Here is a 27,429-nt window from a genome sequence, read left to right on the forward strand (position 1 = left end):
TAGCCTGGCGTATTCACTGTGTATTTTATTGTCATAGCACTATTTAACGAGTGGCAAACCATAGTTGTAGCCTACATAGCTAAAGTCTTGCACCCCAGATTTTTCCCACTAAATTCGGTAAATCGGTGTCAAGGTCATATTTGGAGCATGTGCTGCTTATTTACAGACACCGTATCACAATTCTCTATCAAGCAACCGATAGATCTTCAAATATGGCTTTGTGAACAATATATCAGTGATATCTGAACAACGAATCTAACATAATATTGAATTACACTTCATATCCAAACCTCAGACGAAGGTGTTGTTATCCCACCTTCTTCAGTGACAACAAATTAATTGCGGTCTTGTTTCAAAATCTATATGGGCGATGCCATTTTTTAAAGTGTTTAAACACAATTAAAACAAACAAACTAATCTAAAACTATTTTAGTTGTATCCGTTTGTATAAAATATCAAATTGTAGTTGGGCAATTTGCTCATCTCGGCAGATGTTGGTGTCTGTTATTAACACTCTTCCAATGGAAGGAATTTAAATGTTCACATCTTCCGAGATGGCCTATGCCTTCTTCTTAATTTAAAAAAAATATGTGTATTTTCACAGATATAATGTAAACAACAACTGAATTGGAATAGGCATGTGAATTTATACACCCCAATATAATATGGGAGCGTGGTAAAACAAAAAGGTGGCCTATGCCAAATTAAGATTAGACCCTACATTCTTTACAAATTGTTTAAAAAAATGTATTTGCATGCTTTTTGTCGTCCTAGTTATAGTCTTCATTCACATTTTGCTTAGATTCTGCCCCCCCAAAATCGAAATGCATCGTCCAAACAAGGCATATAAACCTACCACCTCGATTCATTTCAGTAAGACTAACCGCGCATTGGTTCGGCACCGCTTCAACAATATAAGCTACTTTCAAGATGATTATGTTTCGACATATGGCCGTGTTGATATGTTTGATATGTTTAGATTCAAAGAAGGTTTTGCGCACACCTTTTGTCTATTATTTTTTTGCGATATTGCACGCTTATATGATAGGCCTAGGTTTTACGCACACCTTTTATATTTTCTTAAATTCAAAGTAGGTCTGGTATAAAATAGCCTACGGCTATGTTGGTATGTTTGATATGTTTAGATTTAAAGTAGGTTTTATGCACGCCCTTTGTCTTGTCTTTTTGCGATACTGCTGTTTAGACATACCGCGTCTCCTCATAGAATTTCGACCTTTAGCACGCTAAGAATTTTGACTTTTATACACGCTTATCAGATAGGTTTAAGTTTTACGCACACATTTAGTCTATTCTTAGATTCAAAGTCGGCCTGATATTAAATTACCTAATTAATCTCCATAATGTCTTGATAACTAAAACGCATCACCTGAGTGTTTTTTAGAGTCATAGTCATCACTATACTGTATTTGGAATCTTGTTGGGCTGTTCAGTATGCATGTGCTAGGCCTTGCGACATAATCCTTCGTCATATTTGCCTTTAGGCTATAGGCCTACCTACTGTATGAAGACCTATATGCTTACTGAAAAATGCCATGCGAAAAACTATTTCAGAGGTGGATATCAAAGAAACATTTGTTTCCATATGAGTGCATTATACAAATGGCAGTGTTTTGATGTTCAAGGTTTCCACACATCTGCCCCAGAGGACGGTGCGGCACATCGTCCCAGTGTTTCCTGCCGTCTATGTGGGCGGGAACCCACATACAAATTGAAGGTCAAGTTAGTAAGCTCCTTATATGGGGCTCCACTGTCCATCGCAAATGTTTTAGGAAAAGGGCAAGAAAGACCGGTTAAAAAAAAGAGGGGGGAAAACTGTTATTTAAAGTCGTAGCTATATGGTGGTTGTATTTTATTTTCAAGTTCTCGTTGAGTATAAAGAAAGACTTACAACTTAGGTGGATAGAGAGAGACATGAGAGGAAAGGTTCCAGGGCTCGTTTTGAGAGAGTAAATTGTTTCTCAACAAGAATAGAAGATGTAATATATCCAAAGTGATCGGGATGCCAACTTCAAAAGCGGCAGTCTCCGCTAGATCTGAAGGCAGCAGTGTCTAGAGTTGGAAAGGAAATTAAACATCATAAAGAGAGAGGCTCAATTAGGGGCCCAATGCTTAAGCGCTACCGAATCCTGTAGGAAACAAAGACGGATATTCGGTAAGAAAATACAGATTCTATTTCCTCTCTCATAAATCTACTTTACCTTTCAGATACTTAAGAAAAAAGTTTTACCGCGTTTTTTGTCCGGTCTTAGATAGTCAAATGCCAAATGTCTCAAGTCAGCGAAAGTTCATCGTGTATTTTGGACATGTCGTGATTTTTAACCCAGGCTATTACTAAGCAATGTTATCCCATTTATTAATACTATAGAATCGGGAAAATACTACCTTTTGGTTTGCGCTAGCATAGTAGTACGCATAATCTGAGCAACGCTATTTTCCCCTTTTTAAATGAATAAATTCGCACATTTATGGTTACTTAGGTTCATGTTTATTTTCACAAAGGTAGCAGGTGATTTTATACGTTTTTTCAGAACATTATCAAAGTCAATGATGCATTACAATGTAGGCTTACTTGTGGTCATCCTGAGTCGTGCATTGGTACGCACTGATATTTTCATTCTATCAGTTGATTTTAGAGTATGTCCATGCAAAATGGAGACATTGGCTGGTCCTGGGATATCGACCACATGACTTGTTATCCAAACTCCATGCAAATATATGAAGGATAATTCTCAATTCATGAGGTTTATGACGCCTCTCGTCAAATAGCCTATGGGACGAACAAATAGACACGATTTGGGTTAAATTCCATTGAAACTCGGGCAGTTCAGTAAATTAATACAAATTAAATTAGCGTTTTTGATGGAAACCATCATTCAAAATATAATAGTACGGTATGCTAAGTATGTTAGGCTAAGTATGTTGGCCATGCGGGAATCAAATATAGGCCTACACAATCCTGATCTTGCAGGCACCATGTTCAAACCAACTGGGTCATCATAACCCTAATATTGGACAATTACCAGTTGAATCAGCTAATTAACGGAATTGACTGATGAGGCCTTGGTGCAGCCATCACTTGCATGCCCATAATGCGTTTGAGAGCTCCACGGGACATGGCACATGTAGTCTGAACGATAAAGGGCCTCATTGGCTTATTATTGTTTGTCGTAGTGACAATATAGTGGTGGTATATAGTACTTTTATAGCTATTTAGGTTATAGGTTGTTGTTTTGAGGGGGTATGCTTTCCACTGGATGTCCGTTTACTATTCAATTTGATCAATATTTGTTTGTTGTTGGTTCAATGTGGCATTACCATGTGACACTACTGCATGTCGGTGTGTTTTGGTTTGAACCAAGACAAGTGTGTTTTATTAGTTCGTTTTTAATAATCTAATTCGTTTTCAACGTTGATGAGACCTAATCACCTTGACGAGTTTTGTCTGAAGTATTACTGTTTTTGATCAGTTGATACTTATCATTAGGCCTACTGCACAAACGTTGCGTTTGTTCTTGCACATGGAGGTACAAACGAAATCTACACACTAGGATGAATGTTGAGTCCTTTCCAAATACGGTGACGTAGACTAGTGGTTATTTGGGCTATATTAGAATTGAAAATATTGCCACAATTCGGCGTATTCATGCTCTAACGTATGTTATTTGAATAATCGATAAGTTATATTACTAATCTATACAATGCAGATATTGCAAATATATATACAGTATACAAAAAAATAGGCTTTATGATTGGCTTTAATCGTCAACTTTTGATAGGCCTATCATGGCTAACTCGAACATTGCTTATCGCTTATGGACCCACTTTATAAGTATTTGTAATGTTTTTTTGTGTGTTTTTTAAGAAATAAACTGTGCCAACTCAAATGTTTTCATGAATTTGTATGTAGCTTATTTAAGACAGAGGAAACACAATTAACCACAGCTTTGGTAATAGTAGGCTATATTAACTTGTTGTTGCCTTTGGGATCGTAACAAAATTAGTATTTGGTAACGACTGACTGACTATACGTCAGATGCCAATTTCCATATTTAAAAACCAGTGTAAAAGCCGCACACTAGGGAAGACAGGCAACCGACCTTAAGTTTAACTATAACGTTTTCAGTGTTTGTTGATACTAGTTTTTCCTGACAGCATCTAGACACATTGCTGTGCACAGGGTTTTCTCATTCTTTTTGCCCATTTCCTATTTGTCCTAAGATATGATAGTCCAGTAGGCTTGTCCACGCCAGTCGTGCAGATTCAACCCACAAATGACAGACAATTCTCACAAATACATCTGTAAATTGCAGCCTATTCGTTTTTTTTCTTCTTCGTATAATGCAAAAGTGCAGTCATTGAAATAACACTAAATTCTAAACCATACGCCTACAAATTACTCTGCCACAAGGTGGAGAAAATTGTCCACCAAAATCAAACCACATCCCTTAATTTTTATATTACACCATATTGGAAGTGACAGATGGGCTATGAATAAACAATGAATTAAGAAAAAAAATCGTTCTTATATGTTGTCGCGGTTTTGGTGTTTATTGCGCACACAAGCATAGAATAAATATATCTCATTCGAGGAGCGATATTCTTACAACGCTGACTCTCCCTGGGTTAGACCATACCTCAGCTAACCCTCCAAAATATTTTTTCATAGCACATTTTGGTTTGTTATATCCATGAGTGGGCTACCCTCTCCATAAATTATCCCACCAATAACGAGACAGAAAAATCCACACATTTAACGTTGGGTACTTTATCGTAAAGTATTTTATTCATTGTTTATCATTGTTTTAGGCTATATATTGTAGCCTATGTTTATAGCCTATCATCTATATGGCCATAATCAATAGCCTATCACATGATAAATCCTCTCTTCTTCAATAATGGTTCGCCAAACAAAACTTGCACAACCAAGGCCTACTGTTGTGTGTTTCGGCCTACTGCACAGTTAACTTATGGTATCTTCACGWAAGGGCCTATGTGTTAAAACCTGTTTCCCATTTTCAGTCGCTGTGGCTCGTTGCTTTTGCCAGGTCCTCAGTGTAACCATGGCCTTTTTTGTTGATGCTTGAAACTCTTCACAGCTCATACAAGCGAATTTAATAGGTTGGCTTACATCCAATTAAAATTATCTGGGCCATGAGGGGACAATAATGTTATTTCACACGCTTGCCACATTGAGCGCTTGTTTCAGCTCGAATTTATGTGGGTATAGACATTTGATGGAGCTAACTTGACCACTGTCTTGAGAGAAAATATAGCCTATCCTCTTCTCCCTTTGGTCTCTATTTTCATGATTTCTCTTTGGATTAAAAATACTCAAGGTCTATAGCCTTGTTGGTTTACTATAATGGGTGGTGAGGCCTTACGTGGATTTCGCGGTTTTGGTGTTCTCCCCAACAGTGTTATTTTCAAGCAGAGAATGGCAAATATTTACAAAAAAGCTCGTGTTCAAGTCTCATGACGCTAGAGACAATTTACGCTTTTAGGGATATTAGGATACCCTCATCGAGATTATCATCGATTATCGATTATCGATTATCGATTATCATCGAGATTATATTTGCTACACACAATATTAAACGGTTGAAGAGAGACAGACAGTTTTAGTACAAATATCTTAATTCAGGTCGAAGGAATATCTCGATTTGTTTTATATCAGTGTCCTATTACGAGCAGGCTTGAGCTAACCTAGCTTTCCAAGTGCACGCAGGCCTTCATGAAAGCAATGTAGCCACTCACATTCAGATGCTATAGGCTACATGCTAATCTGTATTGAGAAATAATCTGTAGAAAGAATTTGTATTGTGCCTAAAAGAAACAGTATAGCCAGTATGTTCAAATGAACACTGTATAGTGTACTTGGCATCCCTGCAGCATGGAAGAGAGCACTTAATGGCCATACACGGCCGACTGTCCCAGGAAGAGAATACAATTTTTATGGCAGGCTATCTGTTTATTAGTTCTACTGCTCTCCGGGTGCAGTTTATGCGTACCGAGATTCAATCTTATCTTTTGCTGAATGTGACAAGAGATATACAGATATATTTCAAAGCAAACACTATTGCTAACATTATATTATGCACACATCGCACCACTCTTTTCTTGAATTTCAACAGCTTTAGAATGCATGCATGTAGCCTATGAAATATTTAACACAGTAAGTAAACACAATGATGTATAGTCTTCTTGTAAATGTCTGTTTCGGGTATGCTACATTTTGTGATTGTGGTCGAGATGTAAGAAATTAAAATGGCACAAATCTATGTAAACTTCGCTCCTTTCAACAAAAGCGTACTAGCCAAAGAGGTGAAGAAAAGTCCATTTACTGCAGCTCTTCCGCCTTTTATGGTGGTTGCTTTCAGGATTTTGGTGGTCAAATTCAAGTGCCGTGTCTGGACAGCTGTCGGATTTCTTTGTACTTGATTGCAGGCTTCTTGCGGCTCGACCTCAGGTCCTGAACATGTTCCTGCTTTTTTTGTACCTTTATTTAACTAGGCAAGTCAGCTAAGAACAAATTCTTATCTTCAATGACGGCCTAGGAACTGTCGGTTATTTGCCTTGTTCAGGGGTAGAATGACAGGTTTTTACCTTGTCAGCTCGGGGATTCGATCTTGAAACATTTCGTTTACTTGTCCAACGCTCTACCCACTAGGCTACCTGCCGCCTGCTGCATGAATCTCAAACGATGCGGTATTTATTTGTCCGCACAGCATAACGCTGAACTATCTTAAATAAATAGCAGCCGGAATGTAMCTTTAGCACTTTCTGTAAGATGTCTGGCATTATATATTGAACACTATTATATATTAACATTATTTATTGAGCGCTTTTCCTCACTTCTAGTTCAATGAAACCATTTGGTCTTTGTTAGTGATGGGAAACTTCTGTTTTCGGATATGCATAATGGCTTGTCATCCCGGGTTCTGGTTGATGCAAAAATGCATGGAAGAAAACTAATGTGCTATAGAGAGCTTGCATTCCTTTTATGCCTTCTCTCTTTTTAGCCTATTACCAACGTGCAAAGTGCAAACGTAGGGACATCCGAACACGTGTAGGGAAATGTTATGGTAAAGCCATATTTATATTTGGATTTATCTGGAATATAAATTAAATAATAAATTAAAATGAGTGAAATGTTACAGACCGAGCAATTATCCCATAAATAGATGGCCAATATACAAATATAATGATATTAAGTGGTTTATATAATTTGTCAAACATATATAAATCTCGACGAGTAGGCATATAAGCTAAAATCTACATATGTAAAGGCGGGTTAATGTCTTAACATATTCATGCAGGGAAAAGCATGGGTGCGCGCGCGCACACACACACACACACACAGGTTATAAACTCAAGAACTATGTTTTTGCTCTCTGACTTCCTTGATTCCATCACGTCGCCAAACACTGGCCTAACAAAAAAATATATTCAGAATTTCGATGCAAATTTCTTTCTTTCCGTGATCTTGGTTATGGGAGTAGAGCAATGACCCGCGTTTAAATTGGGTTCTTAACGAGATCTTTAAACCAGTTATTACAACAGGTTAACTTGGAATTCATAACATATAAACTAAACCATCAGACTAGATGATAATGAACATTTGATCTATCTTTTATTTGCTAAGTGTTATCATCATTTATTTGTAATAATTCAAGAGTTTGTAGAATATGTTCAATATTTACTCCAAGGGTTTTTTGATAGGATAGAGGATTAATAGAGGTCTTTCATTGATAGGAAAATAAATTGGGGAAAGGGCTAATCTCAAACACTGCACGCTCACATAGTCGAAATTCACTAAGGGCTTGCAAAAGAACCATTATAGCTGACATTTGCATGGCCTCGTAATAATAATAACCATAATAATAGTAATAATAATAACATTAATAATCATTATTGTTATACTCAAAAACCCGTACCTTTTAGTTATTTACTATGCATTGCAGTAAATAACTATGCATTGCATTGCGCGTGTACTATACGGTATTCATATTTTGATTATATCGTTCAGAGACTAAAGCAAAAAATGGTAAGATACCTGATATTGATTTTTATAATACTCCTGCGGTGTTGGAAAACCAATCGTTTGAACCTTCTATATCTTACCTAAGTGAACCACTCCTACGCATGTAAGTGTTCCAAATTGATATATGACAATATCTACTTTCAATCACGTGTCTTGGGGCGACTTAGACGGATAGCACGTCATCTCGCCTTCCCAAATTTTCTCCTTCTGCAGTTCGAATCCAAAACATCTATCTATAGTGCAAGAGAACGGGGAGAAAGATGTTTAACTCGGTTAATCTGGGAAACTTCTGCTCACAGACGCGAAAAGACAGGACTTCCGAGTTCGGAGACAGAGCGAGCTGTGCGTCCAACCTTTACCTCCCCAGCTGCACATATTACGTCCCCGAATTTTCTGCTGTCTCTTCGTTCCTGCCACAGGCCCCATCTCGGCAAATCACCTACCCTTACTCCACGAACCTCTCCCAAGTGCAACCGGTTCGGGACGTTTCTTACGGTTTGGACCCCTCAACTAAGTGGCACCATAGAGGGAACTATGCGTCCTGCTACTCTGGGGAGGAACTGGTACATAGAGACTGCCTTCCGCCATCGTCCACCATGACAGAAATGCTGATGAAAAACGAAAGTGTATACAGTCATCACCATCATCACCACAACCACCCAAGCTCCAACCACCTATCCACGGGCTTTTATTCGGGTGTGGGGAAAAGCCACGTTCTACCGCAGGGCTTTGACCGCTTTTTCGAAAGCACACACAATGGGACGGAAAACATCTCGACAGAGAATTGTGCTCAGGACGGCGAATCCAGTAAGCTGGATTCGGCGTCCCAGCCGCCTGCCGCCCTCCTCCACAGAGCCACAGACCCTGAGAAAGACCCAGAGGATGAAGAGGAAAACGTTAATTCTAGTTCTTGTGCTTCTTCATCGGGCAAGAAAGACGACAGCGCCAACAAAACAAGCCACTCGAGTAGGTACCGAAGCCGAAGCTGTAAAAAAGGTTAAGGGACTAGCCCCGTATTTTTGTCGGTCAGATTTTATGTGGAGTTTTATAAGCATTCAAAGGATTTTATTATAACCTACAAAGCTCTTTCTTCCAACAAGAAAACATTTTACGATGGGAAAGCGCTTTGAAAAAAACGATACGTTACACACAGGCAGCAGGCAGCAGCTCTCCCAGTCTGTGAAATTTTAAGAGCCCGCTATTGTGACAAACGCTAACTTTGATCATGAACTTGCGCTGGGCGATGTTTCACCAAGTTGTCGAGGGTAAAAAGCAATTGAGCAGAACACTGCTTTTGGGCGTCCTTTGATTTCCCCCCCTTCTCAGCAGCCTCCTGTAAAATGCAGAAATGCTACTGTGTTGCTACTCTGCACAGGTTACTTTACGCATTAACAGCAGCTAGCCTATATGTTCGATCGAGATTGCATGTAAAAAAGAATAGCCTAATAATAGTTGTGATAATCATAATGTTTTGTTTCTTTGGGACCTATGCTCTTCTCAAAACGTGCATCTGTATTGGTAACCGTGAAAGTAGGCTAGCCTAGTATTTTAGTTTGTAGACTAATCAATTATTTAAATCTTCCAAGCGTTGAGATCTTAGTCTAGGCTATTCTGTAAATCACCAACAAACTCGTTCGGTTTTGTTATAGTCCATGTAGAATATGATAAACCAATGAGCAAATAGCCTAGATATAATTCACTCATATTCATTTGAGACTATTAAACAGTGGCTCCCAGTCCGTAGGCCTAAACTCCCCCATAGTGGCATGGAAGAATTTGTCTCTAGCCTATAATTATAACCCACCTATTTGATTGGCAGTAATGCTATCTAGGTATCCAGTGTTAATTCGCTATAGATGATCGCATTATGATATGAAAGGAAGGTTCATATTTTCCATGATAGCCATATATTCCCATGTATTATGTCAGTGTTGAGTGGGGAAAGTAAGGTAGGTAGTGAGGTGATGAAGTGCGATGTCTTTGTAGTTTCGTGAATAGCGTTACAAAACTCGTCAAGAGATTTTATAGAGATGGTTGATTATAGTTGTATGTTACAAGAGGATGGCACTGGTGGCCATGGATTTAAGGATACAGAGAAAGAAAATGAATGTGCAGGCTTGAGGGTAGGCTACGTGTTTAGGACACTTACATTTTATCAAACTTAACATACCTACGTTCTGAATCCCCATACGTTTCAGCGTGTATCTTAATGCTTGTTTTATTTGAAAAAAGTTTGGCCTACATGTTGAATACACTCGACCTTACATTCTTCTGATTATTTGTTTTATATTGCTCTAAGGTACACCACGCACGAGGAAGAAGAGGTGTCCGTACACGAAGTTCCAGATTCGGGAACTGGAAAGAGAGTTCTTCTTTAATGTTTATATCAACAAGGAGAAACGGTTGCAGCTCTCCAGAATGCTAAACCTCACTGACCGTCAGGTCAAAATCTGGTTCCAGAACCGCCGAATGAAAGAAAAGAAATTAAGCCGAGATCGGCTGCAGTATTTTTCTGGAAATCCCTTATTGTGAACTAAACACTAAACTGGTAGCTTTGGGGGGAAATAATCATCAATATTATCATCTCTGAAACTGAATTGCCTTTGGAGGATAAGGCTGGAGTCGACTGGCCAAAAACAAGTGTTAGGTCATTCATGGAAACGCTGGGACTGGAAAGAAAAGCACTTATCAATATGTTTTACGTTTCCTTGTTTTGTTGAACCAATAACAAGAACCAGCATAACACAAGACATCAGAGAAATGTATCTCTGACAGTAGCAGAGCAATGAAGGTAAACTATTCCATTTTTTCCAATGAAAGATTTATATTTACGCGTTTGTCACATATGGCCAAACATTTGAAACATTGTAATGGCAAGCACGACATCAGTATTTCTTTTAGTTTGATTATAGCCTATTTCGATTCACTTGTGAAATTCTGTCTTTCCAGTGACGTTTCTCTCTTTTATCTCTGTATTACATCATTATCCTTTCTTTGTGAAAATGATTTTGCTACAAACTTAACCGACTTGAGGACAGCCGCACAGACTCTTCTTCATAGATATGCAGATACATAAACATTTTTGCAGCAACCAAGAACTTCGACACGAATCATTGGTCCCAAATTAATCTCCTTTGACTATATGACTGTATATATATTTCACTTGTTTATAAAATGTTATCACTTAACCTAATTACTATATTTTCAAGAATTCAAAAAATAACTTAGCTCTAGGGCTACAAGCTCTTTGACTATAGCGAGCTTTTTGTTGATTGCTTTCCGTTTACATGTTATGCAGTATGAAGAAATGACGTTGCATAAGCCTATATGCATCAAGTGAAAGAATGTAACATAAAAATAAACGAATAGTGATTCTTAAATCAAGCCATTCTTTGAGAGTTTTATATTATCATTTTTACTGGGTCTAGGTCTGTATTTCAAAGATCAACTACCAAGAACGTAATATTATAGTTTGTGTATTCATGCAGAATGCTTGGTCTTTTGCAGAATCAGTTGGGCTAGTCCTCAATGCTTGTAGAACAGCATTGCAAGTTACGTTCTACTTTACTTCTTAAGTAGGCCCTTAATAGCACAGTATACAAATAAAACGTTGTGAAACCCTATACATGTCCCTGACAAGTCGTTGAGATTTCATGTTAAGATTCATGGAAAATAAGTATAGGCTCTATCTCAGAACTCAACTAGGTAGGCTAATTGATACAAATCAAAAATCCTTGTCTACACACAAATCAATAGGCTAAAACTAGGTCAAATGTTAGATTAAAAGATTGGGAGTGCTTGTAACATAGTTCAACTATAGACTTGAGCCGCAATTTGTCATGAACATGAGGGTTGTACATTTGTCTTAATTGACCATTTCTCTTATTTTCACGAAAAACTCTGCAAATAATTAGAGGTGCTATAATGTTGAATTGGTTATCATCCATGTATGACCTATAGGCTATATGTAAAGTAAAACACATTTGCGTGTGCGTGCCTGTGTGCGCGTGTTAGTGATGTTGTTGAGTGAATGTGTCAATGAGCTGGCCTGGTCTAGACACTGTCATAAAGACAAGGGCAATAAATAGCTACTTTTCTCTTAATTACACCGTCTGCCCAGTGGAGAGATTCCTTCCATCGTAAATAGAGAGGTCGAGTAGGCTATAGGTGGCCGTTTACGTAAAAACATATAAACATCCTATTTGAAACATGTCTGATTTAGATAACATCCCGAACGCACTATCTTCACGTCATCCACTAGGCCTATATCTTTATCCATTTGCGCTTGGGACAACAAAACGACGACAACTTGGGTATCCGTTTCTGGAGAGAAAAAAAACTCAAGTTTATCGACCATTTGGTATAGGCCTATACCTCACCACTGATGTCCTGCGGCTGTGACATGTTTTTTTTACTCTGTGGCTGCCGACGCATTTACGCATAGGCTATATCTAATGTAATTCATACCGATGGGCAACAATGTACAGATATGGAGGACTTGGAACGTTTAGGTGTATTTTGATGTATTGCGAGAAAGAAAGAGATATTGTCTTTGAACTTTCGTGAAGTCAAGGCCATCACCTTTAACCCTACTCAATAAAGTTGAATCCGAGACTGGCTTTGCTCTCGGAAATGCGGGTACCAACTGGTGAGCCAGCCAATGAGGGTTGCAAACGAAAGAGTGTCGGGGGGAAAGGGGGATGGGGTTTGAAGGGGGATGTTTAGAGAACCTACCATTGACCTCTTGAAAACTGACGCATATAGGCTAATGMTTTTTTTTCAACCTGTTATGAATGTGGTAGAATTTTGAAAAACAATTTGCCATGTTTTGTTTGCTATTGTTTAATATCTGTTTCATTTTAGGTATTTGTGAACCCAAAATAAGCAAAACAGTTAGTCTGTATTGGATACACTTTATATGCATGATCATACCATTATAATTAATTTGCTGTAGGCTAATTGAAATGGAAAAGCAGCCCCAATTTGACATCTGGAGTGCAGCAATTTTACATCCTCAAGCAATTGAATAGTGTAACATATATTTTGTTAAAACCAGATTGGAACTTTGAGGTCTAAGTGTATAACACTGTCCAACACTCCAAATAACCTAAATGTTTTGCATTTTCCATATTTTCATGTGGCCTCTTATGGGCTACTGCAAAAGTCTCATACATGCAGGATGAAATAATAGTTAGATATAGGCCTACATATACTGAGTGTACAAAATATTAGGAATAGCCTCTCTTTCTTGTCTCTCTTGAGACAATTGAGACATCAATCAATCAAATGTATTTATAAAGTCCTTCTTACATTAGCTGATTAGCTGTACAGAAACCCAGCCTAAAACCCCAAACAGCAAGCAATGCAGGTGTAGAAGCACCGTGGCTAGGAAAAACTCCATAGAAAGGCCAGAACCTAGGAAGAAACCTAGAGAGGAACCAGGCTATGACGGGTGGCCAATCCTCTTCTGGCTGTACCGGGTGGAGATTATAACAGAACATGGCCAAGATGTTCAAATGTTCATAGATGACCAGCAGGGTCAAATAATAATAATCACAGTGGTTGTAGAGGGTGCAACAGGTCAGCACCTCAGGAATAAATGTCCGTTGGCTTTTCATAGCCGATCATTCAGAGTATCTCTACCGCTCCTGCTGTCTCTAGAGAGCTGAAAACAGCAGGTCTGGGACAGGTAGCACGTCCGGTGAACAAGTCAGGGTTCCATTGCCGCAGGCAGAACAGTTGAAACTGGAGCAGCAGCAAGACCTGGTGGACTGGGGACATGGTCCTAGGGCTCAGGTCCTCCAAGAGAGAAAGAAAGAAAGAAAGAAAGAAAGAAAGAAAGAAAGAAAGAAAGAAAGAAAGAAAGAAAGAAAGAAAGAAAGAAAGAAAGAGAGAAAGAAAAAATAAAATAAATAAAAAATAAAAAAAGAGAGAGAGAATTAGGGAGAGCATATTTCAATTCACACAGGACACTGGATAAGACAGCATAAATTCTCCAGATATAACAGACTGATACTAGCCCCCCAAACATAAACTATTGCAGCATAAACTATTGCAGACATGAATTGTGTATGTGTGCCATTCAGAGGGTGAATGGGTAAGACAACAAATGTAAGTGCCTTTGAATCGGGTATGGTAGTAGGTGGCAGGCGCACTGGTTTGAGTGTAATCAAGAATTGGAACACTTGGGTTTTTGACGCTCAACAGTTTTCCGTGTGTATCAAGAATGGTCCACCATCCAAAAGACATCCAGCCAACTTGACACAACATGGGGCAGCATCTCTGTGGAATGCTTTCCACACCTTGTAGAGTCTATGCCCCGACGAATTGAGGCTGTTCTGAGGGCAAAAGTGTGTGCAACTCAATATTAGGTAGGTGTTCCTAATGTTTTGTACACTCAGTGTATTTCAAATACGCCTTTTCCATTTTCTTTTCAACTAGTTCCAAATACAACATGGATTGGCTGATGACCGAACATGTACAATTTTTGGCTTATAGCTCAAGTAACATGTAACCCCCCCCCCCCAAACTAATTTCGCATAATATGCCTACCGGGTGATAAAATACATATGGCTGAGGGAAGAGGAGTAGGTGCTGGAGATCAAGACTCTCACACTACTGCTCTCACACCCCGCTGAGGGACCTTGGGCCTGGACTGGAGTTTTTCACAACTCAGGGTCCCTCTCACGGCATCAGATTGCCTGCTCTTCTTGGCTCTCGCCTCTCCCTCATTTTACTCTTGTGTGCGTGCATGTGCCTATGAGACCAGCGGTTTCTGGAGTAAGACGCGGATATCACGTTCTGTCTGGTGGTGTCCAACGTCACTCAAAGGTGTGTCAGATCTCTGTTTACAATATTGACATAATCAATACATKCTCTCAAAATGTACCTCTTGACATTATTAATCGGGTAGGAGTCGTGGCTGTGGTACAATCAAATAAATCCAGACCCCCACACAAATCCAGGGCCCCACAAAAACCTGCGCTTTATTTGGTGTTACGTCAATTTTGTTATGACCACGAGGCGACGCTTCCGCACCAGATAGACAATTGTTGAACAAGGCCCTAATGGTACTATAGCCCTCTATTGAGAAGAGAACCACAGGGAGGAGAAAGAGGAATAGCTACTAGGAATATAGCCTACATTGCTTGTAAGCTATGTGTTTGAATGGTTGAACAGGCACAACTGCGATACGAGCTTGCTCTTTTGAAGGCTTTGTTAGTATGGGTCTTTAAAAATAATATTTAGCCTATAAACTAGCTAGGCTTATGGTATGAAGGCATGGAATTGGACGAGAGGATGCAGTGATGGACATCTTTAGGAAATCAAGGTCAGGTTTCCAAAAAGCAATTGTTTGTGCGTAAAGGCCTTTCTGGTGTATGGTGTGCATAATGGTGGGTGGGTGTGTGACAGAGAGGTAGACTGTGTGTATGCCTATGTGTGTGAGTGCGCATTATTTCAGAGAACGACATTTCGCTTAACCCAGCAACGCGATGACAAGCCTATAAATAACCAGCCCTGTGCAGTTTGGTAAATTGTTTAAGATTTTTTACGATGTTCAAATTTAATATTATGCTGACTTATCTTGTGGGCCTATATCACACCTGGCAGATTTATAATTTGATTTAAGGCCGAGAATATGCGTCGAGCGTAAATGTACCATTCGTGTATACGGGTATAGTAAAGCGGGCTTCAAGTGCAAAATAGCTCAACGTTGTTTCAAATGTAATATTATTTTACTGTCACTTTGATGGCATGAAGGCGGACTCCATTTTAGTGTGTGTTGTGGAGGATTAGCTGCGTGAGTAAAAATGTTACACCATCAAGGCTTTAGGTTTTCAGGAATGATTTTGACTCTTATCATGTCATGTTATGCTTCGAGAAAAGTCATTCACATTCCCTTCAAGAAAAGTAACGTGAAGCATGAAATAGTAATAAGTAGCCTAAAACACATATATAATTAGGCCGTATAGTAGTCTAATCATATTAAGCTAAAATGAATTAGTAATATAGGAATGTTAATGTGAAGAATAAGAACATGGATATAAATAATGATAGTCCGTTTAATGTTGGCAACGGGCGTTTAACCATTAAAACGTTCCCATTGATGCAACTTTTATCATTAAGATTACAATTTTCAGAAAATGTGCATGCTATATTTCAATTCAGACTGGTATTTTATGTGCTCGTGTTTATATTCTAACTTGTAAACTTTCTATGCAGGTCTAGACCCCTGGCCCGTTCAGCGTACCCGCGCAGGTAGGCTATCTGTGTGCATGGGTGTGCATATGTTAAGGTCGTTCACCCTGGCGTATTGGAATGTCACAGGATTTGAGCATGTGTGTGTGTTTTGTGTAATAAGAGTCTATATTTTAAGGTTTTGGGGTGTAGTGAGTCCGCAGCAAGGTGACCTAAAATCAATAAACGAACGCCGACATAGCCTACATCTGGCTCATACCTTCTTATTTAAGCAATGTTTTTTCAGATGTGTTGAATTCCATCGCGATACCCAATAAAACCAATAGATTTAGAAATATTTTAAGGCTACTTTATTAATCGAAAACTCTTTATAGAAAACCCAGATGTTTATTTTTTTTGCCTACTGAAAACATCTGACTGATCCGACTGACTGACTGATCCGATATTTTTCTACGTATCTTATTTATGAAATATACACTTATATTATGTTATAGTGCTATTAATATGTTATACAGATTATGAAACCATGGTAATCCAAGGCATTTCATAAAAAAATTAAGATAGTTGCACATACTGTCCTACAAATAATATAATGGGTATAAAACACTAACATTTCAGCACACTATGCCTACTTCAAGGCTTTTTGGAATTATAACGCTGATTTTGCTGAAAGCTGACGGGTCTATTCATTTATTTAATTATACAAGAGCCAACAACCAATCACAGTGCCTTGGATCAGTTCTGTCTAAACACACCCTTACAAAAAATATTAGTTTTGTTCCTAATGATATAGGCCTACTGACAATATCTTGTTGATATTCACAAATGTGTGGAACACGACAACACTCAGTCACATAACTTCTCTTGCTCCTCACTGTCAGCCCATCCTCTTTAAAAACGTCATTGATATCAAGTAGGCCTATGCTCCAGAAATGGGCTACATACCCTTTTTTTGTGATCTTAAGAACCAACCTCTGAATGTAATCCAGTTCCTGCCATGTATTAAACTCAGATAGCCTCTAAGCCTACTCACCACACTGAACGAGGCGGGATCTCTTAACAATCCTTTTTTAAGATTGTAAATGAAGCCTCTGTGCGCTATAGGCAGGCCGGCTATAGGCCTAGCTGTTTTGTTTTATTTCATATAAACATAAGGACGCGATATTATCAATTGTAACATGGACAGCCACGGTAATTTTGTATTGCTTTGAAATCAAGCTCACTCTCAAAGGGCTGAATTCTTATTTTAGAAACGGCCAAGTACGGGTTGTTTCGCATAAATCATGTCTCTTTATTGATATAAATGGGCGATTTAAGATGCGTGCAGATATAGCCTAGCCCTACAGTTATAGGATTCGACCAGCATAGCCTACATTCACTTTCTCTCCCCCCTGATCCGTGTTTAAATCGTTAGGCTACATCATAACATGCTATGAAAAGGCTGGGTCATTGTCAGTGACCTCTCTTTCGGCGCCATTGAGGGCAAAAGTCGCAGGTAAACAAACCAGGTAAACAAACCAATAATTCTTAGATGGTAGGCTATAGTTTACTCATTTGTGGATTACATTTATTTTTAATTGCAAGGCTCTCTGGCAGATTATGACAGCGACACGTTAACTGAGAAGTTAGATCAAATATAGGCTTATATGCATATCTGGAGAATGTAATGTTATGTTGTATTTTCTAAATCTAGAAGAAAAAGAAACGCACACCTATTAGGCGAGGTGCTGGTTAGCGGAGTGYAAAACTTGAAAATAAAGGAGAGCAGCACTCTCTAGGAGCTCAGATGCAAAAATTGAATGTCCAACGTTTCGACAGCCAAGCTGTCTTCATCAGGGTATGATCAAACACTGCGGTATGACTCGTTTATATAGTGTCAAAAGACACGGGTGTCTGTAATCATGGCCAAGTGTGGCCTAATATCATTGGTTAATTATCAAATATTAAAATGGCATACAAAGAACAGCATACAAAAAACCAAATGGATAGCATACGATCATAGATTCATTTTAGACTACACAAGCTTACAAACAATTACAATGGCAAAGTCACAATAATCACAAGAATGGCTTCAGATCAAAGTCTACATTTGAGACCGAAGGGAGCAAAGGTCTTTAAATTAAATATCCAGGCAGCCTCTCGTTTTACCAATAAATTATCAAGGTCACCCCCTCTCCTAGGGAGGGTGACATGTTCGATGCCAATATAACGTAGAGACGAAATCGAGTGGTTTGCTTCCAAAAAGTGGGCCGCAACTGGGTAAGTAAAGGTTTTGCACCTAATGGTGCTACGATGCTCTGAGATACGTACTTTTAATTCGCGCTTTGTTTTAGCCACATCATTTTTACCACAAGCACAAGTTATAAGATAAATAACTGCCTTAGTGGAGCACGTGATAACACCTTTGATTGGGATCGTATGCTATCCATTTGTGTTTTTTTGTATGCTGTTCTTTGTATGCCATTTTAAACCCACGACCATAGCATTTCTAGCAGTGTGCTCGATAGGCTACTTACTGAGTCACACAACACAATTAACACTTACCTGATTGAATCCAATGATTAAGAATCAGCGAAGAAAACTGAACACTCAATTGCCACTATATTATTTTTTATTTACTTATTCCAAAGTCTCTTCTGTAGGTTTTCTCATGCTATGGGGAAACAGATGACTCTCTATGAAATTGCCTCTCACACATTTTCCTCAAACAAGTGATGGCAGTAAGTTTTACAAGAATTTGAAATAGATTAACCATGATAAAATGCAATAAGCAATAAGGCCCGATGGGGTGTGGTATATGGCCAATATACCATGGTGACGGGCTGTTCTTATGCAGGATGCAACGCAGAGTGCCTGGACACAGCCCGTAGCTGTGGTATATTGTCCATATCCCACAAACCCCCGAGGTGCCTTATTGCTATTATAAACTGATTACCAACTTAATTACAGCTGTAAAAATAAATGTGGTATGCGTGTGGTATATGGTCTGATATACCACGTCTGTCAGCCAATCAGCATTCAGGGCTCGAACCACCCAATTTATTATTAAACTGTATAATGAACATTACGTTGGTAACCAGTTTATAATAGCAATAGGGAACCTTGGGGGTTTGTTGCCAATTTACCACGGCTAAGGGCTGTATCCAGGCACTCCGCATTGCGTTGTGCTTAAGAACAGCCCTTAGACTTAGTATATTGGCCATATACCACACCCCCTCGGGCCTTATTTCTTAATTATATCATGGCATTGATGAAAAATCTTTCTGATTGGATTGAAGAGCATTCTAGAGTGCTCGTTATTTCCCTGTAACGCACGGTATATCAGTTAAATGGTTATAGTTCATTCTTACATGTTCTATTGAGCTGCTTTTGAAAGCAGAAGTCGAATTGAAAACATTTTCTGGCATTGAATTCGATTTTTATAATAGCAAGCTAGGACTGATAGTTTGGTTAGCTAAACTAGCAAGTCTGTTTGTTTGGTTACCAAGGCAACTACTGTAGCTTTCAAGTAAACTTGCTAGTGGATGTTGACCACATTTCTACCTGTGAACAGTGCTTGACTTGGGCAGGCGCTCACTGGAGCTGAGTACAGGCACCTCAAAGTGTCTACTGCTTGAGCTCCTGTTTCTCTTATAGAATCTTAGCTCAAAAGTATTGTGGAGCTCCCGCCCCTAAATATAAACAGTACCTGCACCCAAAATGAGTACTGGAACCTATTTTTAACCTAGTCAAGCACTGCTTGAAAATGAACACATTTCTAGTGGCAAATGTGTTAAATTATAGCCATGGTTTAAAAGGGATAATCAACTTGGGGCTCCATGCATCCTCTGGAAAATATTGAAACACCGTGGAAGGTGAGTTTAACTCCCGTAGCGCATCGTGGAACACACCTTCCACGTCGTTCATTATTTTCCTGAGAACGCATAGAGCCCCGAGTTGATTATCCTTTACATAATTAAATAATATCATGATGCAAATGTTTGCATCACTATTATAGCCACTATTGTAGCCTATAGCCTATATGTGGTTCAACTATATTGATATATGATTAATGCCAAAAAATGGCCAGTAAAATTAGATTTTTTWAAAACATAAACAATTCAATGGTTTAAATAATTGTAATTAAAAAAAGGCAAACAAAAGGGGTAGTAGTCTTTTGCTTACTTTTGAATTACTTGTCAGACAACGACTGTCTAAGTGTATAAAAACAAATATAAAGGTTTGCACACAAAAAAAGAACAGGCTTTTGATAACAGGTTAATGCATAGTAATGTGAGAAATTCTCTAAAACACATTACAGTACCTTTTGGCTATCGATAATAGTGTTTATAAACCTTACATCCCTGATACACTTTCAAAGCTACTGCGTTCATCAATTGTATTGTTCTTTCTCTTTTATTATACCCTACTATTACATGCCATTTATAAAACTCTATGAAAGAGACCTTAAGTACTGCCATGTTCAGTTTTAATGAACTATAAGAAATATAAACAACAGATAATGTTTCGTTATTACCTTTAGGAAACATAGTTCTAATAAGATCAAATCATAGAACTATTTGGCAGTTGATATTTCAAGAATCATTGTCAAAACGTTTGTTTTTGCTCTTGATGCTTTTAAATGAAATAAATAGCATGAAATAACAATAGTCTTATTTTTTTGGAGTGCAGACCCTCTACACAAGAATCAAAGACAGCACTTATCATGATGTAATGTCAGCCTACATGTTGTGCAATTTACATAACATATCTTCTTTAGGTTTATCCTCTTCTTTTTTGCCAGCCCCATTGCTCACTTTTGTTTTCTAGAACACATAATTCGATAGAACACTATTTTAATTAGTCTCTACAACTGTATGTTCAAGAACTTGCGTCTGTACCCTATCTGTATCTGTCCTGCTAGATGGCGCTCTTACTCTGTCATAGAGCTAAAAACTCGACAACTTGCCGCTAGTGTCGTCATGGCAGTCTGGTGCATCACGGCCACTTTCAAACACCTATTGGTCTGAAAGTCACGTGGCATGCCTCGTACGTCCATAATTATGTTGATTAAGTTTTTTTGATGCTCCACGCCCCCGACTCGAATATGTCAGATTCCTACCCGACTATAATCCTCTACGAGGGCTCTGAACAGTGGTATCAACATAAGAAAGATAACAATACAATGGAATGTCCAAATAGAATCCCAGCTTCTAAATTCCATGTGGAATAGTTGGTAGGAGGATCCTCTATGTGCAGAGATAAGGGCTATTTTGGCAGTTCCGGAATGCAGGCTCTTAGAGGTTTCGACTGAGTATGACTGTTCGACGGTGAGAAATGATGGAATCGCGTCTTCGCCTCTTTCCAAAGGACCAGGTGCGCCATCTCTGACAAAGACGGCTCTCACCACCTACCATCACCAACATTACCTAACGCAGCTAAATGCTTTTGGGGCTGAAGATAAAAATGCATCCCAGATAACACAGCCTGTTATCAGACCACTGTTTCCATGTTCTTTCCCATCAGAAAGTGTGAAAAAGGACTCAATGTGCGTCCTATATAGCGGGGATCCAAACGGACGCACGTAGACTGTTGTTTGACCTTGTTCCTACAAGAGGATGGCTGACAGACGCCATCACAGTCAAATGCACGAACATTCTCGTCCGGAATCGCCTACAGCCAGTCAACGGTACCTGASAAAGAAGAATGTGCATGGCTTCGGCCCATATAATATCTTCTCTGTGGTCGAAACTGGGACAGAGAATCCAGAAACATTTAACTACACCTGCGAAACCAATCAGGGGGCGTATCTGGCAGACAGTAAACTCGAGGAAAATGACAGACCAACGAAACAACTGTCTGAGAAAGATATTGTCCTCAATACGGACGGAAGCACAGACAACTCAGACAGTGAGGTAACATACACACGGATTATATCACATAAACAAGCATTATCAGACCACGCTGATTAAGTAGACATTTCCCCTAAATTGAGTAGCCTAAGCCATACACTTCCCTCCCTACTCCATCTTTATAATTATAGAATCTCCGATTCTTATCTCTTTCCTAAACATCTCCAAATAACATTCACACAATACCGGTTAAGCACAGGCCTGCCTGTAGGCTACTTTTCGTTGTTTATTTCACTGGACTACGAGGGTGATCTGGAAGGGTAGACTGCGTCTGCTCTTGACATAGCCCATTTAAGCAACTTTATTTCGTTCCCAAAACTGCCATGCCATTGCCAATTTTCTGGGAGGAATATAATCCGTTAACCATTGAACTACATTTTTGATTTTGAGAAATTAAATCGCACACTGCATAGCCTCAGATACTTTGCAGTTGAGATGGAGCTCATTCATTCTTATTTTGAGAAGGTTTAACAAATGAGATTTGTTATGTCTAATTGGTGGTCATGACAATAATAATAATCAGATTGGATAGACCTACTATAGTCCCGATGTCTCGCTTGGATTTTTTATAATAAAATAATAGGCTACTAGTAAAATGGGAGGCCTATCCAAATGAATAGACAGTAATTATATAGTTACGGCAATTAATAAAATAAAGCATAATTCACGTTGTTATGTGCTTCTAATATAGCCTGGTTTATATCTCATTGGATTTAAACAGAAGATGCTGGTTTCCCAGACACAAATTCCTAGACTAAAAGCATGTTCAATGGAGACTCACTGTTTAAACTGTATTTAATCTGTGCCCGGGAAACCGACCCGAGAAACCGACCCGAGAAACCGACCCGAGAAGACATAGCCTACAGACAAACTGTGCAGACAAAAAAAACAAAAAATATAGGCTTTTGCTTATGAAAGTTTCCTGGGAGGTGAAGGGTAACGGAATGGGTGCTTGTATGATTGCTTATGTTTTTGCAGCTTGTTCGCGTTTGAAAGTATAAAACAACAAATATAAAACACATATAACCTCAAGTTATGACGTTTTATTTTGTAAGTTCAGGAAAGAAAAATTGTTATAAAAACAATTGTAGGACCCACTGGTGATTGGTTTATTATTATTATTATTAGGACTATTATTAATATTATCATTATTTATGTATTCTTCTTAGGACTGGTATTGAGCATATGTGACCAAGGCATGTGCATCCGAAATTCACGCCAATGCTTGCACAATTAATGTTTTATTTATTTAACTCTTGTTTAAATCCGGCAGATATGGTGCTTCTATTTCCATGTAATTAAAAACAACGTAGGATTTAGGGCGAAATATTAAAAGTTGCTTCAGTCCTTAATTTCTCTCTTCCTTAAATCTGACAGATTCGTTACAATAGGCCCTACTAATAACTTGCTATTAAAATATAGCAATATATACTTTTATCCCACATTCTAAAAGACTAATTCATCAGTAATTCACTGAAAAATGATAAAAACACTGCGCCGTTGAATTACTAGCCTTTATGATTTCCGGATTGTTTTCCCCATGTGAACAGTGTGATTAGTTTAATTATTCGTGCCCGCTGCACCATGTAGGCCTAATCAAGACAGAAACTCCTCCGGACTCCTTTATGGATAGACTCGACTATACACACCGGACATCGTCCGTGGTATACATCCCTCTTACCAAGACCTGTATTGCGGCATTAACTAATATCTACATTTAATGTATCTCTTATGCTATTTATGAGGGGATTGAAAGAACAGAATGTAATTCTTATCGCCAAAAAATACACAAGTTACCCATATGAATTAACAGTGTATTTTTATTAGCCTATGTGCCTGATGAGATCAACTCACATTTTTCGTGGGCCCTGTGTTGCTATATTGTTAATTGTTTCAATTGGCCTTGATTGAGCGTAGGCTTCTCCAGATACGCAAATAATGCAGCATTAGTTAAGCTATATTCTCTGACAAGAGGTAATTTATCATCTCACTAAAGACTATGATTAGGCAATACCTCCGTGCATTAAGGCATCAAAGACAACTACATGTTATGACCTTTATATAACCTTGAAAGAAAACAATTGAAGTTGAAATTATATATATTTTTCCACTGAGTTGCATCATTAGCAACTCCATTAAGCTATAGGCCTACAGTGAAGTTGTAAATACAATGGCCAACAGATAAAAATCCTGTAATGATATTAAATTACATGGCATTCTTGGTAACCTGATTTAGTTCGTGTTTTATCAGTGGTCTGAGCAATGCTTTTCTACACATTTTGCCATGAGGCTGAGAGAAAATGTTGCTTTTTTAAAGCAAATTTCTTGTAATTCTCCACATATTGCCATGGGGCAGAGAGAAAATGTTGCAGTTTTATAGCTAATCTCATATTATTCTACACATTTTGCAATGAGACTGTGAGAATTGAGCATTTTTAAAGCTGATTTCCTGCAATTCTACACCTTTACTGTGAAGCTCAAATATAATGTTGCCGTTTTATAGCTAATCTCCTGCTATTCTACACATTTTGCAATGAGGCTGAGAGAACATTTTGAAATTTTAAAGCTAGTTTCCTGTTATTCTACACATTTGCCATGAGGCTGAGAGAACATTTAGCACTTTTACAGCTAATTTCCTATAATTCTGAACATTTTTGCCATGGTTTATGACGTGTGTGGGTGGGTGTATGGGGGAGGGGGGCTACCTCCAGGGGGTCCCCAACCCTAAATGCTGCGGAGGTGTGTGGCATATGCCAGTGATTATTATGTTCTATCACAAATTAGGCTACGGTTAGGCTATAAACGAATAATTATGTTAATTCAACTAATTCATTTTTTTTACAGGGGACACCAGATTGGAGAATTGCATTGGAAACTGGATCATAGCTAAAAGTGGACGGAAAAAGCGTTACACCAAACATCAGACTCTGGAACTGGAAAAATAGTTATTGTTCCACATGTATCTGACGCGAGAGCGCCGCCTGGAGATAAGCAAGAGTATTGACTTATCTGACAGACAGGTGACTACACCTGATTTGACTACACCTTATTTTAAGAGAAATTTCACAAAAACAACACTTAGGCTACACATAAGCTAGCAGACTAAACTCCACTCCATTGTTAATGAAGTTTGCTACACATATGCAAACAAGGCCCAGCTTTGCACACGCTACACGCATGCAGGAGAAAGCATCTAGAGCAGGTTATAAATTGAGTTCATGCATGGTTTTGTCAAATGTTTCAGTTTTTAGGACTTGACAGTGAAATGCTATTAACCTCTCCAGATGCACATTGTTTTAAACCGCTGGACATGAATTGTTTAGAAAAATGTCTTGAAGTGACAGTAGTACGTTTGAATTGTTTTCCATACACTTTTCATGATTTTTGATGTGTTTACTTGGTCTCTGACTTTCTTTCGTTTATGTTGCTTTGTGTTTAGTTGTTTTTTGTTCATCTGAACTTGTCCTGTGCATTACAGCATCATAAAGTCAATGTTCTTCCAAATAATTATCGCAAACAGTATGTCTGGACGTTTTGTAAAGATAGAAGATAAGCCTATARAAAAAATAAACAACATGTGTATGAAGCATAATTTCCCCTTGCTGTCCTTCTCCTTCGTTTCCTTTATCGCTTGCTTTGAGAAAGAGAGGGGAGAGGGAAAGGGCGCAATAGTGGGAGTTTTAATGTGAGTGGAAAGACCGACCATATAGCGGTGATTTAAATAGCCAGGTGACCACAATAATTCAAGGTCATAAAATAGTAACGTCATGATGGTCGGAGTACAGCGCTAGAGGTGGTTTTTATGATCTGCAAGGATAATGTGCACCGCAGCAGTAAAGATGCGTTTAAAGGTGAGGAGGAGGAGGTCTATACACACGGAGCCGGCTAAAATGGGGTTGGTTAAACGGGCGCACGCCACTTCTTTCACCAGATGAGGGAAATGTGACCTTCTCCAATGGATGATGGAGCAAATGATGGAACAAAAAGAGACCGGGTGATAACTTTAAATGAATGGATATGATGGAACAGAGTCAGCAACTACACGACTGCAGGAGCATGGCAACGGATCCCCGCATGCAACCTGCGTTGAAGGTAGGACTAGCCGCTGGCATTTCCCTTCTTTGCTTTGATCACGTCTGGCTCTGTTCATTTGTCATATTTGCAACAGGCAGCACATTCATTTCCATAACACCGAAGGTATCTCGTGTTTTTCTGTTGCTCTATTTTAACCTCATGCAGACATTCCAGATCCGACCAGTGATTGTTGTGGGGGTTTTCTATGTTGATGAGCTGCTCGAGATTTGCAAGTGGARTTTGGATTATGATGTGTGCTGTGACAGTTTTGTTCAATTTACCTCTGCCTTGGATGGACAACGATGTTTTGTCATAGAATGAACAGACGACTGTGAACCTGAATGTGTTCATGGAGCATGCTATCCTATTAACAAAAAATATAATATTACAAAGAATCTTACTAAATGTGATCACTCCTTGCTGGATATGCATTCAAGTCGTGGATATCATAATATTAGGCCTATCTTGCTATTTTCAAATATGACTAATATGCGAAACGACATCAAGCATATCAAAGGAGTCATTAGTCCAGTATCCTATTGTCGAAGTTTAACAGGTAGGCCTAGATCTAATTGATGAACATGGAAACGCAGCATAGCCTAGTATCGTTAGTCCTTGTCTACATATGCAGCATTTTTGTTATTATTTTATTTTCTATAGATTTTTTCCCCCATCGGTACATAGAAAAACATTTGACTATGAGATACGTTTGATATTGTCTCTAATTCTCAATGGATTGACCTTTCACGTTCATCTGATGCGTGGTTTAGGTAGTTTCATGTTGTTGGGATTGACTTCCTGGCTCGGCAACAAGAAACTGCCTTGATTACGTCAGTTAGCCTTCATCAAGGGCGTCCATTTCTGCAAGATTACACACTCGGCTCAGGAGTCGCCGCAAATGGCATCAATATCCACGACGAGACCTTTTTTCTTAGCTCTTTGGCTTTATGTGGTGGACACTAAAAGGTCTATTGGTGCAGTGGGAGAATTTGGGTTGTAAACATCACGGGGTAAAAAATCCTTTTCAGCTTTGTGTTGTTGCGCAGAGACTTTAGAGGTCTAGCCTTGTAGACGGGATTATTGACCGGAGGTATTTTAGGGATGGTACTCAGCATTCCAAGAGAGTCTCCAGGTGCCATGGGACATCTGCCAAGTAGTAAAAATCCCAGTCTCATCTCTGGACTCATGCTTTTGTTGTAATAT

General features: G+C 38.7%; 1 protein-coding gene across 1 annotated transcript; it reads left to right on the forward strand.

Moving 5' to 3' along the window:
* The first annotated feature begins 8,164 nt into the window (after nt 1-8,164).
* LOC111970172 (homeobox protein Hox-C11a) lies at nt 8,165-25,607 on the forward strand. Its single transcript, XM_023996718.2, has 4 exons — nt 8,165-9,028; nt 10,362-10,853; nt 16,286-16,321; nt 24,997-25,607. Exons 1-2 carry the CDS (start codon nt 8,323-8,325, stop codon nt 10,592-10,594), a joined length of 939 nt encoding a protein of 312 aa, XP_023852486.1. The 5' UTR covers nt 8,165-8,322; the 3' UTR covers nt 10,595-10,853; nt 16,286-16,321; nt 24,997-25,607.
* Nucleotides 25,608-27,429: the final 1,822 nt, after the last annotated feature.

Source organism: Salvelinus sp. IW2-2015, linkage group LG11 (assembly GCF_002910315.2).
Source record: "Salvelinus sp. IW2-2015 linkage group LG11, ASM291031v2, whole genome shotgun sequence".
NCBI lineage: Eukaryota > Metazoa > Chordata > Actinopteri > Salmoniformes > Salmonidae > Salvelinus > Salvelinus sp. IW2-2015.

What these genes read in the sequence shown, in the direction of transcription:
- LOC111970172 (XM_023996718.2), top strand. Translation starts at nt 8,323, where the DNA reads ATGTTTAACTCGGTTAATCTGGGAAACTTCTGCTCACAGACGCGAAAA. An exon ending in CAACAAAACAAGCCACTCGA is followed by an intron (nt 9,029 to 10,361) that starts GTAGGTACCGAA and finishes TATTGCTCTAAG; the next exon opens with GTACACCACGCACGAGGAAG.